Source organism: Oncorhynchus nerka, linkage group LG20 (assembly GCF_034236695.1).
Source record: "Oncorhynchus nerka isolate Pitt River linkage group LG20, Oner_Uvic_2.0, whole genome shotgun sequence".
NCBI lineage: Eukaryota > Metazoa > Chordata > Actinopteri > Salmoniformes > Salmonidae > Oncorhynchus > Oncorhynchus nerka.
Genome location: NC_088415.1, coordinates 389,133 through 405,123, shown reverse-complemented (window position 1 = coordinate 405,123; position 15,991 = coordinate 389,133). Strand labels below are relative to the sequence as shown.

The 15,991-nt window shown below is 46.9% G+C and overlaps 1 protein-coding gene across 1 annotated transcript in view; it reads left to right on the top strand.

Moving 5' to 3' along the window:
• The window catches only part of hsd17b10 (hydroxysteroid (17-beta) dehydrogenase 10), a 41,362-nt gene that overhangs the window by 12,513 nt on the left and 12,858 nt on the right, over positions 1-15,991 (top strand). The window contains exon 5 of the mRNA XM_065005107.1: positions 3,150-3,258. Within this exon, the coding sequence (XP_064861179.1) occupies positions 3,150-3,258 (109 nt within the window). The remainder of the gene's footprint in view (positions 1-3,149; positions 3,259-15,991) is intronic.

Below are 15,991 nucleotides of genomic sequence, written 5' to 3'. Positions count from 1 at the left end.
ACAGGTACACACACACACACACCTGTGGCCTATGACGGACAGGTACACACACACACCTGTGGCCTATGACGGACAGGTACACACACACACACACACACACACACCTGTGGCCTATGACGGACAGGTACACACACACACACACACCTGTGGCCTATGACGGACAGGTACACACACACACACACACACACACACACACACACACACACACACACCTACCTGTGGCCTATGACGGACAGGTACACACACACCTGTGGCCTATGACGGACAGGTACACACACACACACACACACACACCTACCTGTGGCCTATGACGGACAGGTACACACACACACACACCTACCTGTGGCCTATGACGGACAGGTACACACACACACACACACACCTGTGGCCTATGACGGACAGGTACACACACACACACCTGTGGCCTATGATGGACAGGTAGCCACGGTGGCCTATGACGGACAGGTAGCCACGGTGGCCTATGACGGTACAGTACAACATGAGCCTGCTAACAATCACTGACACTAAGATTGAATCATACTTCACTGGCTCCAGCGCTCGTCGGATGTGGCAGGGCTTGCAAACTATTAGACTACAAAGTGAAGCACAGCCGAGAGCTGCCCAGTGACACGAGTCTACCAGACGAGCTAAATAACTTCTATGCTCGCTTCGAGGCAAGTAACACTGAAACATGCATGAGAGCATCAGCTGTTCCAGACGACTGTGTGATCATGCTCTCCACAGCCGATGTAAGACCTTTAAACATGTCAACATTCAGAAGGCCGCAGGGCCAGATGGATTACCATAACCTGCACTGCGACCATGTGCTGAACAACTGGCAAGTGTCTTCACTGACATTTTCAACCTCTCCCTGTCCGAGTCTGAAATACCAACATAGTCCCTGTGCCCAAGAACACCAAGGTAACCTGCCTAAATGATTACCGACATGTAGCACTCTGTAGTCATGAAATGATTTGAAAGGCTGGTCATGGCTCACATCAACACCATCATCCCAGAATCCCTAGACCCACACCAATTTGCATACTGCACCAACAGATCCACAGATGATGTAATCTCTATTCCACTCCACACTGCCCTTTCAGACCTGGACAAAAGGAACACCTATGTGAGAATGCTGTTCATTGTCTACAGCTCAGTGTTCAACACCATAGTGCCCTCAAAGCTCATCACCAAGCTAAGGATCCTGGGACTAAACACCTCCCTCTGCAACTGGATCCTGGACTTCCTGATGGGTCGCCCCCCAGGTGATAAGGGTAAGTAACAACACATCCTCCATGCTGATCCACAACACGGGGGCCCCTCAGGGGTGCGTGCTTAGTCCCATCCTGTACTCCCTGTTCACCCACGACTGTGTGGCCAGGCACGACTCCAACACCATCATTAAGTTTGCTGACGACACAACAGTGGTAGGCCTGATCACCAACAGTGACAAAATACCCCAACGACGAGACAGCCTATAGGGAGGAGGTCAGAGACATGGCCGTGTGGTGCCAGGATATCAACCTCTCCCTTAACGTGATCAAGACAATGGAGATGATTGTGGACTACAGAAAATGGAGGACCGAGCATGCCCCCATTCTCATCAACGGGGATGTAGTGGAGCAGGTTGAGAGCTTCAAGTTCCTCGATGTACACGTCACCAACAAACTGTCATGGTCCAAACACACCAAGACAGTCATGAAGAGGGCACGACAAAACCTATTCCCCCTCAGGAGACTGACTAGATTTGGCATTGGTACTCAGATCCTCAAAAAGTTCTGCAGCTGCACCATCGAGAGCATCCTGACTTGTTGCAGCACTGCCTGGTATGTGGCAACTGCTCGGCTTCCGACCACAAGGCACTACAGAGTGTAGTGCGCACGACCCAGTACACTGGGGCCAAGCTTCCTGCCATCCAGAACCTCTATACCAGGCGGTGTCAGAGGAAGGCCCTAAAATTTGTCAGACTCCAGCTCCAGCCACCCTAGTCATAAACTGTTCTCTCTGTTACTGCACGGCAAGCGGTACCAGAGCACCAAGTCTAGGTCCAAGAGGCTTCTAAAGAGATTCTACCCCCAAGCCATAAGACTCCTGAATGTCTAATCAAATGGCTACCCAGATTATTTGCATTGCCCCCCTTTACGCCCGCTGCTGTTATTATCTATGCATAGTCACTTCGATAACTCTACCTACATGTTCATATTACCTCGACTAACCGGTGACCCCGCACATTGACTCTGTACCGGTACCCCCTGCATATAGCCTCCACATTGACTCTGTACCGGTACCCCCTGCATATAGCCTCCACATTGACTCTGTACCGGTACCCCCTGTATATAGCCTTCACATTGACTCTGTACCGGTACCCCCTGTATATAGTCTCCACATTGACTCTGTACCGGTACCCCCTGTATATAGTCTCCACATTGACTCTGTACCGGTACCCCCTGTATATAGTCTCCACATTGACTCTGTACCGGTACCCCCTGTATATAGCCTCCACATTGACTCTGTACCGTAAAACCCTGTATATAGCCTCCACATTGACTCTGTACTGTAAAACCCTGTATATAGTCTCCACATTGACTCTGTACTGTAAAACCCTGTATATAGCCTCCACATTGACTCTGTACCGTAAAACCCTGTATATAGCCTCACTGTTGTTGTTTTACTGCTGCTCTTTAATTATGTTTTAAACTTTAAAAAATATATATTATACTTAACACTTATTTTTCTTAAAACTGCATTGTTGGTTAAGGGAGCATTTCACTTTTGTGTTGTGTTCAGAGCACTTGACAATCTGATTTGATGAAAGCTTCCCTCTCTCTCTGGGTGGGCCAGGTAGCGTACTCTGTCTCTCTCTCTGTCTGAAGGAGGTATCATAGGATTGACCCTACCCATCTCTCTCTCTCTCTCTCTCTCTCTCTCTCTCTCTCTAGGTGGGCCAGGCAGCGTACTCTGTCTCTCTCTCTGTCTGAAGGAGGTATCATAGGAATGACTCTACCCATCTCTCTCTCTCTCTTCTCTGTCTCTCTCTCTCTCTCTCTCTCTCTCTCTCTCTCTCTCTCTCTCTCTCTCTGTCTCTCTCTCTCTCTCTCTCTCTCTCTCTCTCTCTGTCTCTCTGTCTCTGTCTCTCTCTGTCTCTCTAGGTGGGCCAGGCAGCGTACTCTGCGTCTAAAGGAGGTATCGTAGGAATGACTCTACCCATCGCTAGAGACCTGGCACCCATGGGCATCAGAGTGGTTACTATAGCACCCGGTCAGTATACAGACACACTGTATACGGACACACACCTACTGTATATAAATCAATTCAATTTGGTATTGGTTACATGCGTATTGATCAGATGGTATTGGTCACATACATATTGATCAGATGGTATTGGTTACATACATATTGATCAGATGGTATTGGTCACATGCGTATCGATCAGATGGTATTGGTCACATACATATCGATCAGATGGTATTGGTCACATACGTATTGATCAGATGGTATTGGTCACGTATTCAGCAGATGGTATTGGTCGCGTATTCAGCAGATGGCATTGGTCACGTATTCAGCAGATGGTATTGGTCGCGTATTCAGCAGATGGTATGGTCTCGTATTCAGCAGATGGTATTGGTCACGTATTCAGCAGATGGTATTGGTCGCGTATTCAGCAGATGACCTTGGTCCCGTATTCAGCAGATGGTATTTGTCACGTATTCAGCAGATGGCTGTGGTCACGTATTCAGCAGATGGTATTGGTCACGTATTCAGCAGATGGTATTGGTCCCGTATTCAGCAGATGGTAATTGTCACGTATTCAGCAGATGGCATTGGTCACGTATTCAGCAGATGGTATTGGTCGCGTATTCAGCAGATGGTATTGGTCCCGTATTCAGCAGATGGTAATTGTCACGTATTCAGCAGATGGTAATTGTCACGTATTCAGCAGATGGCATTGGTCACGTATTCAGCAGATGGTTTTGGTTGCGTATTCAGCAGATGGTATTGGTCCCGTATTCAGCAGATGGTAATTGTCACGTATTCAGCAGATGGTAATTGTCACGTATTCAGCAGATGGCATTGGTCCCGTATTCAGCAGATGGTATTGGTCCCGTATTCAGCAGATGGTATTGGTCCCGTATTCAGCAGATGGTAATTGTCACGTATTCAGCAGATGGCATTGGTCCCGTATTCAGCAGATGGCATTGGTCACATATGTATTGATCAGATGGTATTGGTCACATACATATTGATCAGATGGTATTGGTCACATACGTATTGATCAGATGCTATTGGTCACGTATTCAGCAGATGCTATTGGTCGCGTATTCAGCAGATGCTATTGGTCGCGTATTCAGCAGATGGTATTGGTCGCGTATTCAGCAGATGGTATTGGTTGCGTATTCAGCAGATGGTATTGGTCGCGTATTCAGCAGATGGTATTGGTCGCGTATTCAGCAGATGGTATTGGTCACGTATTCAGCAGATGGTATTGGTCACGTATTCAGCAGATGGTATTGGTCGCGTATTCAGCAGATGGTATTGGTCGCGTATTCAGCAGATGGTATTGGTCACGTATTCAGCAGATGGTATTGGTCGCGTATTCAGCAGATGGTATTGGTCGCGTATTCAGCAGATGGCTAGGGTCCCGTATTCAGCAGATGGTATTTGTCACGTATTCAGCAGATGGCTGTGGTCACGTATTCAGCAGATGGTATTGGTCACGTATTCAGCAGATGGTATTGGTCGCGTATTCAGCAGATGGTATTGGTCCCGTATTCAGCAGATGGTAATTGTCACGTATTCAGCAGATGGTAATTGTCACGTATTCAGCAGATGGCATTGGTCACGTATTCAGCAGATGGTCTTGGTCGCGTATTCAGCAGATGGTATTGGTCCCGTATTCAGCAGATGGTAATTGTCACGTATTCAGCAGATGGCATTGGTCGCGTATTCAGCAGATGGTATTGGTCACGTATTCAGCAGATGGTATTGGTCACGTATTCAGCAGATGGTATTGGTCCCGTATTCAGCAGATGGTATTGGTCCCGTATTCAGCAGATGGTATTGGTCCCGTATTCAGCAGATGGTAATTGTCACGTATTCAGCAGATGGCATTGGTCGCGTATTCAGCAGATGGTATTGGTTGCGTATTCAGCAGATGGTATTGGTCGCGTATTCAGCAGATGGTATTGGTCGCGTATTCAGCAGATGGTATTGGTCGCGTATTCAGCAGATGGTATTGGTCCCGTATTCAGCAGATGGTATTGGTCGCGTATTCAGCAGATGGTATTGGTCGCGTATTCAGCAGATGGTATTGGTCGCGTATTCAGCAGATGGTATTGGTCCCGTATTCAGCAGATGGTATTGGTCGCGTATTCAGCAGATGGTATTGGTCCCGTATTCAGCAGATGGTATTGGTCGCGTATTCAGCAGATGGTATTGGTCGCGTATTCAGCAGATGGCTAGGGTCCCGTATTCAGCAGATGGCATTGGTCCCGTATTCAGCAGATGGTATTGGTCCCGTATTCAGCAGATGGCATTGGTCCCGTATTCAGCAGATGGTATTGGTCGCGTATTCAGCAGATGGTATTGGTCACGTATTCAGCAGATGGTATTGGTCGCGTATTCAGCAGATGGTATTGGTCACGTATTCAGCAGATGGTATTGGTCGCGTATTCAGCAGATGGTATGGTCGCGTATTCAGCAGATGGTATTGGTCACGTATTCAGCAGATGGTATTGGTCGCGTATTCAGCAGATGGTATTGGTCGCGTATTCAGCAGATGACCTTGGTCCCGTATTCAGCAGATGGTATTTGTCACGTATTCAGCAGATGGCTGTGGTCACGTATTCAGCAGATGGTATTGGTCACGTATTCAGCAGATGGTATTGGTCCCGTATTCAGCAGATGGTAATTGTCACGTATTCAGCAGATGGTAATTGTCACGTATTCAGCAGATGGCATTGGTCACGTATTCAGCAGATGGCATTGGTCGCGTATTCAGCAGATGGTATTGGTCGCGTATTCAGCAGATGGTATTGGTCGCGTATTCAGCAGATGGTATTGGTTGCGTATTCAGCAGATGGTATTGGTCGCGTATTCAGCAGATGGTATTGGTCGCGTATTCAGCAGATGGTATTGGTCACGTATTCAGCAGATGGTATTGGTCGCGTATTCAGCAGATGGTATGGTCACGTATTCAGCAGATGGTATTGGTCACGTATTCAGTAGATGGTATTGGTTGCGTATTCAGCAGATGCTATTGGTCGCGTATTCAGCAGATGGTATTGGTTGCGTATTCAGCAGATGGTATTGGTCGCGTATTCAGCAGATGGTATTGGTCGCGTATTCAGCAGATGGTATTGGTCGCGTATTCAGCAGATGGTATTGGTCGCGTATTCAGCAGATGGTATTGGTCGCGTATTCAGCAGATGGTATTGGTCGCGTATTCAGCAGATGACCTTGGTCCCGTATTCAGCAGATGGTATTTGTCACGTATTCAGCAGATGGCTGTGGTCACGTATTCAGCAGATGGTATTGGTCGCGTATTCAGCAGATGGTATTGGTCCCGTATTCAGCAGATGGTATTGTCACGTATTCAGCAGATGGTAATTGTCACGTATTCAGCAGATGGCATTGGTCACGTATTCAGCAGATGGTATTGGTCGCGTATTCAGCAGATGGTATCGGTCCCGTATTCAGCAGATGGTAATTGTCACGTATTCAGCAGATGGCATTGCAGATTCAGCAGATGGTATTGGTCACGTATTCAGCAGATGGTATTGGTCAATTCAGCAGATGGTATTGGTCCCGTATTCAGCAGATGGTAATTGTCACGTATTCAGCAGATGGTAATTGTCACGTATTCAGCAGATGGCATTGGTCACGTATTCAGCAGATGGTCTTGGTCGCGTATTCAGCAGATGGTATTGGTCCCGTATTCAGCAGATGGTAATTGTCACGTATTCAGCAGATGGCATTGGTCGCGTATTCAGCAGATGGTATTGGTCACGTATTCAGCAGATGGTATTGGTCGCGTATTCAGCAGATGGTATTGGTCCCGTATTCAGCAGATGGTAATTGTCACGTATTCAGCAGATGGTATTGGTCCCGTATTCAGCAGATGGTATTGGTCACGTATTCAGCAGATGGTATTGGTCACGTATTCAGCAGATGGCATTGGTCGCGTATTCAGCAGATGGTATTGGTCACGTATTCAGCAGATGGTATTGGTCGCGTATTCAGCAGATGGTATTGGTCACGTATTCAGCAGATGGTATTGGTCGCGTATTCAGCAGATGGTATTGGTCCCGTATTCAGCAGATGGTATTGGTCGCGTATTCAGCAGATGGTATTGGTCCCGTATTCAGCAGATGGTATTGGTCGCGTATTCAGCAGATGGTATTGGTCGCGTATTCAGCAGATGGCTAGGGTCCCGTATTCAGCAGATGGTATTGGTCCCGTATTCAGCAGATGGTATTGGTCCCGTATTCAGCAGATGGCATTGGTCCGTATTCAGCAGATGGTATTGGTCAGTATTCAGCAGATGGTATTGGTCACGTATTCAGCAGATGGTATTGGTCACATTCAGCAGATGGTATTGGTCACGTATTCAGCAGATGGTATTGGTCGTATTCAGCAGATGGTATGGTCGCGTATTCAGCAGATGGTATTGGTCACGTATTCAGCAGATGGTATTGGTCGCGTATTCAGCAGATGGTATTGGTCGCGTATTCAGCAGATGACCTTGGTCCCGTATTCAGCAGATGGTATTTGTCACGTATTCAGCAGATGGCTGTGGTCACGTATTCAGCAGATGGTATTGGTCACGTATTCAGCAGATGGTATTGGTCCCGTATTCAGCAGATGGTATTGTCACGTATTCAGCAGATGGTAATTGTCACGTATTCAGCAGATGGCATTGGTCACGTATTCAGCAGATGGCATTGGTCACGTATTCAGCAGATGGCATTGGTCGCGTATTCAGCAGATGGTATTGGTCCCGTATTCAGCAGATGGTAATTGTCACGTATTCAGCAGATGGTAATTGTCACGTATTCAGCAGATGGCATTGGTCACGTATTCAGCAGATGGTATTGGTCGCGTATTCAGCAGATGGTATTGGTCGCGTATTCAGCAGATGGTATTGGTCCCGTATTCAGCAGATGGTATTGGTCCCGTATTCAGCAGATGGTAATTGTCACGTATTCAGCAGATGGCATTGGTCCCGTATTCAGCAGATGGCATTGGTCCCGTATTCAGCAGATGGTATTGGTTACATGCGTATCGATCAGATGGTATTGGTCACATATGTATTGATCAGATGGTATTGGTCACATACGTATTGATCAGATGGTATTGGTCACATACGTATTGATCAGATGGTATTGGTCACATGGTATTGGTCACATACGTATTGATCACATGGTATTGGTCACACATATTGATCAGATGGTATTGGTCACATACGTATTGATCAGATGGTATTGGTCACATACGTATTGATCAGATGGTATTGGTCACATACGTATTGATCAGATGGTATTGGTCACATACGTATTGATCAGATGGTATTGGTCACATACGTATTGATCAGATGGTATTGGTCACGTGCGTATTGATCAGATGGTATTGGTCACATACGTTTTGATCAGATGGTATTGGTCACATGCGTATTGATCAGATGGTATTGGTTACACATGCGTATTGATCAGATGGTATTGGTCACGTGCGTATTGATCAGATGGTATTGGTCACATACGTATTGATCAGATGGTATTGGTCACATACGTATTGATCAGATGGTATTGGTCACATACGTATTGATCAGATGGTATTGGTCATGTATTGGTCATGTATTGATCAGATGGTATTGGTCGCGTATTGATCAGATGGTATTGGTCATATTCAGCAGATGGTATTGGTTGCGTATTCAGCAGATGCTATTGGTCGCGTATTCAGCAGATGGTATTGGTTGCGTATTCAGCAGATGGTATTGGTCGCGTATTCAGCAGATGGTATTGGTCGCGTATTCAGCAGATGGTATTGGTCGCGTATTCAGCAGATGGTATTTGTCACGTATTCAGCAGATGGTATTGGTCGCGTATTCAGCAGATGGTATTGGTCATGTATTCAGCAGATGGTATTGGTCGCGTATTCAGCAGATGGTATTGGTCACGTATTCAGCAGATGGTATTGGTCGCGTATTCAGCAGATGGTATTGGTCCCGTATTCAGCAGATGGCATTGGTCCCGTATTCAGCAGATGGCATTGGTCGCGTATTCAGCAGATGGTATTGGTCACGTATTCAGCAGATGGTATTGGTCGCGTATTCAGCAGATGGTATGGTCGCGTATTCAGCAGATGGTATTGGTCACGTATTCAGCAGATGACCTTGGTCCCGTATTCAGCAGATGGTATTTGTCACGTATTCAGCAGATGGTATTTGTCACGTATTCAGCAGATGGCTGTGGTCATGTATTCAGCAGATGGTATTGGTCACGTATTCAGCAGATGGTATTGGTCCCGTATTCAGCAGATGGTAATTGTCACGTATTCAGCAGATGGTAATTGTCACGTATTCAGCAGATGGCATTGGTCACGTATTCAGCAGATGGTATTGGTCGCATATTCAGCAGATGGTATTGGTCCCGTATTCAGCAGATGGTAATTGTCACGTATTCAGCAGATGGCATTGGTCCCGTATTCAGCAGATGGTATTGGTCACGTATTCAGCAGATGGTATTGGTCACGTATTCAGCAGATGGTAATTGTCACGTATTCAGCAGATGGCATTGGTCCCGTATTCAGCAGATGGCATTGGTCCCGTATTCAGCAGATGGCATTGGTCCCGTATTCAGCAGATGGTATTGGTCACGTATTCAGCAGATGGTTTTGGTCACGTATTCAGCAGATGGTAATTGTCACGTATTCAGCAGATGGCATTGGTCCCGTATTCAGCAGATGGCATTGGTCACGTATTCAGCAGATGGTAATTGTCACGTATTCAGCAGATGGCATTGGTCCTGTATTCAGCAGATGGCATTGGTCCCGTATTCAGCAGATGGTATTGGTCACGTATTCAGCAGATGGCATTGGTCCTGTATTCAGGAGATGGCATTGGTCCCGTATTCAGCAGATGGTAATTGGTCAGGTTTTGGGCACGTATTCAGCAGATGGTAATTGGTCAGGTTTTGGGCACGTGTTCAGCAGATGGTAATTGGTCAGGTTTTGGGCACGTGTTCAGCAGATGGTAATTGGTCAGGTTTTGGGCACGTATTCAGCAGATGGTAATTGGTCAGGTTTTGGGCACGTATTCAGCAGATGGTAATTGGTCAGGTTTTGGGCACGTATTCAGCAGATGGTAATGGTCCCGTGTTCAGCAGATGGTAATTGTCCCGTGTTCAGCAGATGGTAATTGTCCCGTGTTCAGCAGATGGTAATTGTCCCGTGTTCAGCAGATGGTAATTGTCCCGTGTTCAGCAGATGGTAATTGTCCCGTGTTCAGCAGATGGTATTGGTCACGTATTCAGCAGATGACCTTGGTCCCGTATTCAGCAGATGGTATTTGTCACGTATTCAGCAGATGGCTGTGGTCACATATTCAGCAGATGGTATTGGTCACGTATTCAGCAGATGGTAATTGTCACGTATTCAGCAGATGGCATTGGTCCCATATTCAGCAGATGGCATTGGTCCCGTATTCAGCAGATGGCATTGGTCCCGTATTCAGCAGATGGTAATTGTCACGTATTCAGCAGATGGTAATTGTCACGTATTCAGCAGATGGCAATTGTCACGTATTCAGCAGATGGCATTGGTCCCGTATTCAGCAGATGGCATTGGTCCCGTATTCAGCAGATGGCATTGGTCCCGTATTCAGCAGATGGCATTGGTCCCGTATTCAGCAGATGGTATTGGTCACGTATTCAGCAGATGGCATTGGTCCTGTATTCAGGAGATGGCATTGGTCCCGTATTCAGCAGATGGTGATTGGTCAGGTTTTGGGCACGTATTCAGCAGATGGTAATTGGTCAGGTTTTGGGCACGTGTTCAGCAGATGGTAATTGGTCAGGTTTTGGGCACGTGTTCAGCAGATGGTAATTGGTCAGGTTTTGGGCACGTATTCAGCAGATGGTAATTGGTCAGGTTTTGGGCACGTATTCAGCAGATGGTAATGGTCCCGTGTTCAGCAGATGGTAATTGTCCCGTGTTCAGCAGATGGTAATTGTCCCGTGTTCAGCAGATGGTAATTGTCCCGTGTTCAGCAGATGGTATTGGTCACGTATTCAGCAGATGACCTTGGTCCCGTATTCAGCAGATGGTTTTTGTCACGTATTCAGCAGATGGCTGTGGTCACATATTCAGCAGATGGTATTGGTCACGTATTCAGCAGATGGTATTGGTCCCGTATTCAGCAGATGGTAATTGTCACGTATTCAGCAGATGGCATTGGTCCCGTATTCAGCAGATGGCATTGGTCCCGTATTCAGCAGATGGTATTGGTCACGTATTCAGCAGATGGTTTTGGTCACGTATTCAGCAGATGGTAATTGTCACGTATTCAGCAGATGGCATTGGTCCCGTATTCAGCAGATGGCATTGGTCACGTATTCAGCAGATGGTAATTGTCACGTATTCAGCAGATGGCATTGGTCCCGTATTCAGCAGATGGCATTGGTCCCGTATTCAGCAGATGGTATTGGTCACGTATTCAGCAGATGGCATTGGTCCTGTATTCAGGAGATGGCATTGGTCCCGTATTCAGCAGATGGTAATTGGTCAGGTTTTGGGCACGTATTCAGCAGATGGTAATTGGTCAGGTTTTGGGCACGTGTTCAGCAGATGGTAATTGGTCAGGTTTTGGGCACGTGTTCAGCAGATGGTAATTGGTCAGGTTTTGGGCACGTATTCAGCAGATGGTAATTGGTCAGGTTTTGGGCACGTATTCAGCAGATGGTAATTGGTCAGGTTTTGGGCACGTATTCAGCAGATGGTAATGGTCCCGTGTTCAGCAGATGGTAATTGTCCCGTGTTCAGCAGATGGTAATTGTCCCGTGTTCAGCAGATGGTAATTGTCCCGTGTTCAGCAGATGGTAATTGTCCCGTGTTCAGCAGATGGTATTGGTCACGTATTCAGCAGATGACCTTGGTCCCGTATTCAGCAGATGGTATTTGTCACGTATTCAGCAGATGGCTGTGGTCACATATTCAGCAGATGGTATTGGTCACGTATTCAGCAGATGGTAATTGTCACGTATTCAGCAGATGGCATTGGTCCCGTATTCAGCAGATGGTATTTGTCACGTATTCAGCAGATGGCTGTGGTCACATATTCAGCAGATGGTATTGGTCACGTATTCAGCAGATGGTAATTGTCACGTATTCAGCAGATGGCATTGGTCCCATATTCAGCAGATGGCATTGGTCCCGTATTCAGCAGATGGCATTGGTCCCGTATTCAGCAGATGGTAATTGTCACGTATTCAGCAGATGGTAATTGTCACGTATTCAGCAGATGGCATTGGTCCCGTATTCAGCAGATGGCATTGGTCCCGTATTCAGCAGATGGCATTGGTCCCGTATTCAGCAGATGGCATTGGTCCCGTATTCAGCAGATGGTTTGGTCACGTATTCAGCAGATGGCATTGGTCCTGTATTCAGGAGATGGCATTGGTCCCGTATTCAGCAGATGGTGATTGGTCAGGTTTTGGGCACGTATTCAGCAGATGGTAATTGGTCAGGTTTTGGGCACGTGTTCAGCAGATGGTAATTGGTCAGGTTTTGGGCACGTGTTCAGCAGATGGTAATTGGTCAGGTTTTGGGCACGTATTCAGCAGATGGTAATTGGTCAGGTTTTGGGCACGTATTCAGCAGATGGTAATGGTCCCGTGTTCAGCAGATGGTAATTGTCCCGTGTTCAGCAGATGGTAATTGTCCCGTGTTCAGCAGATGGTAATTGTCCCGTGTTCAGCAGATGGTAATTGTCCCGTGTTCAGCAGATGGTATTGGTCACGTATTCAGCAGATGACCTTGGTCCCGTATTCAGCAGATGGTTTTTGTCACGTATTCAGCAGATGGCTGTGGTCACATATTCAGCAGATGGTATTGGTCACGTATTCAGCAGATGGTATTGGTCCCGTATTCAGCAGATGGTAATTGTCACGTATTCAGCAGATGGTAATTGTCACGTATTCAGCAGATGGCATTGGTCACGTATTCAGCAGATGGTATTGGTCGCATATTCAGCAGATGGTATTGGTCCCGTATTCAGCAGATGGTAATTGTCACGTATTCAGCAGATGGCATTGGTCCCGTATTCAGCAGATGGTAATTGTCACGTATTCAGCAGATGGCATTGGTCCCGCATTCAGCAGATGGTATTGGTCACGTATTCAGCAGATGGTATTGGTCGCGTATTCAGCAGATGGTATGGTCGCGTATTCAGCAGATGGTATTGGTCACGTATTCAGCAGATGACCTTGGTCCCGTATTCAGCAGATGGTATTTGTCACGTATTCAGCAGATGGCTGTGGTCATGTATTCAGCAGATGGTATTGGTCACGTATTCAGCAGATGGTATTGGTCCCGTATTCAGCAGATGGTAATTGTCACGTATTCAGCAGATGGTAATTGTCACGTATTCAGCAGATGGCATTGGTCACGTATTCAGCAGATGGTATTGGTCGCATATTCAGCAGATGGTATTGGTCCCGTATTCAGCAGATGGTAATTGTCACGTATTCAGCAGATGGCATTGGTCCCGTATTCAGCAGATGGTATTGGTCACGTATTCAGCAGATGGTATTGGTCACGTATTCAGCAGATGGTAATTGTCACGTATTCAGCAGATGGCATTGGTCCCGTATTCAGCAGATGGCATTGGTCCCGTATTCAGCAGATGGCATTGGTCCCGTATTCAGCAGATGGTATTGGTCACGTATTCAGCAGATGGTTTTGGTCACGTATTCAGCAGATGGTAATTGTCACGTATTCAGCAGATGGCATTGGTCCCGTATTCAGCAGATGGCATTGGTCACGTATTCAGCAGATGGTAATTGTCACGTATTCAGCAGATGGCATTGGTCCCGTATTCAGCAGATGGCATTGGTCCCGTATTCAGCAGATGGTATTGGTCACGTATTCAGCAGATGGCATTGGTCCTGTATTCAGGAGATGGCATTGGTCCCGTATTCAGCAGATGGTAATTGGTCAGGTTTTGGGCACGTATTCAGCAGATGGTAATTGGTCAGGTTTTGGGCACGTGTTCAGCAGATGGTATTGGTCAGGTTTTGGGCACGTGTTCAGCAGATGGTAATTGGTCAGGTTTTGGGCACGTATTCAGCAGATGGTAATTGGTCAGGTTTTGGGCACGTATTCAGCAGATGGTAATGGTCCCGTGTTCAGCAGATGGTAATTGTCCCGTGTTCAGCAGATGGTAATTGTCCCGTGTTCAGCAGATGGTAATTGTCCCGTGTTCAGCAGATGGTAATTGTCCCGTGTTCAGCAGATGGTAATTGTCCCGTGTTCAGCAGATGGTATTGGTCACGTATTCAGCAGATGACCTTGGTCCCGTATTCAGCAGATGGTTTTTGTCACGTATTCAGCAGATGGCTGTGGTCACATATTCAGCAGATGGTATTGGTCACGTATTCAGCAGATGGTATTGGTCCCGTATTCAGCAGATGGTAATTGTCACGTATTCAGCAGATGGCATTGGTCCCGTATTCAGCAGATGGCATTGGTCCCGTATTCAGCAGATGGTATTGGTCCCGTATTCAGCAGATGGTGTTGGTCACGTATTCAGCAGATGGTGTTGGTCACGTATTCAGCAGATGGTAATTGTCACGTATTCAGCAGATGGCATTGGTCCCGTATTCAGCAGATGGTATTGGTCACGTATTCAGCAGATGGTAATTGTCACGTATTCAGCAGATGGCATTGGTCCCGTATTCAGCAGATGGCATTGGTCCCGTATTCAGCAGATGGCATTGGTCCCGTATTCAGCAGATGGCATTGGTCCCGTATTCAGCAGATGGCATTGGTCCCGTATTCAGCAGATGGCATTGGTCCCGTATTCAGCAGATGTTATTGGTCACGTATTCAGCAGATGGCATTGGTCCCGTATTCAGCAGATGGTAATTGTCCCGTGTTCAGCAGATGGTAATTGTCCCGTGTTCAGCAGATGGTAATTGTCCCGTGTTCAGCAGATGGTAATTGTCCCGTGTTCAGCAGATGGTATTGGTCACGTATTCAGCAGATGACCTTGGTCCCGTATTCAGCAGATGGTATTTGTCACATATTCAGCAGATGGTATTGGTCACGTATTCAGCAGATGGTAATTGTCACGTATTCAGCAGATGGCATTGGTCCCATATTCAGCAGATGGCATTGGTCCCGTATTCAGCAGATGGCATTGGTCCCGTATTCAGCAGATGGCATTGGTCCCGTATTCAGCAGATGGCATTGGTCCCGTATTCAGCAGATGGTAATTGTCACGTATTCAGAAGATGGTAATTGTCACGTATTCAGCAGATGGCATTGGTCCCGTATTCAGCAGATGGCATTGGTCCCGTATTCAGCAGATGGCATTGGTCCCGTATTCAGCAGATGGCATTGGTCCCGTATTCAGCAGATGGCATTGGTCCCGTATTCAGCAGATGGTATTGGTCACGTATTCAGCAGATGGCATTGGTCCTGTATTCAGGAGATGGCATTGGTCCCGTATTCAGCAGATGGTGATTGGTCAGGTTTTGGGCACGTATTCAGCAGATGGTAATTGGTCAGGTTTTGGGCACGTGTTCAGCAGATGGTAATTGGTCAGGTTTTGGGCACGTGTTCAGCAGATGGTAATTGGTCAGGTTTTGGGCACGTATTCAGCAGATGGTAATTGGTCAGGTTTTGGGCACGTATTCAGCAGATGGTAATGGTCCGTGTTCAGCAGATGGTAATTGTCCCGTGTTCAGCAGATGGTAATTGTCCGTGTTCAGCAGATGGT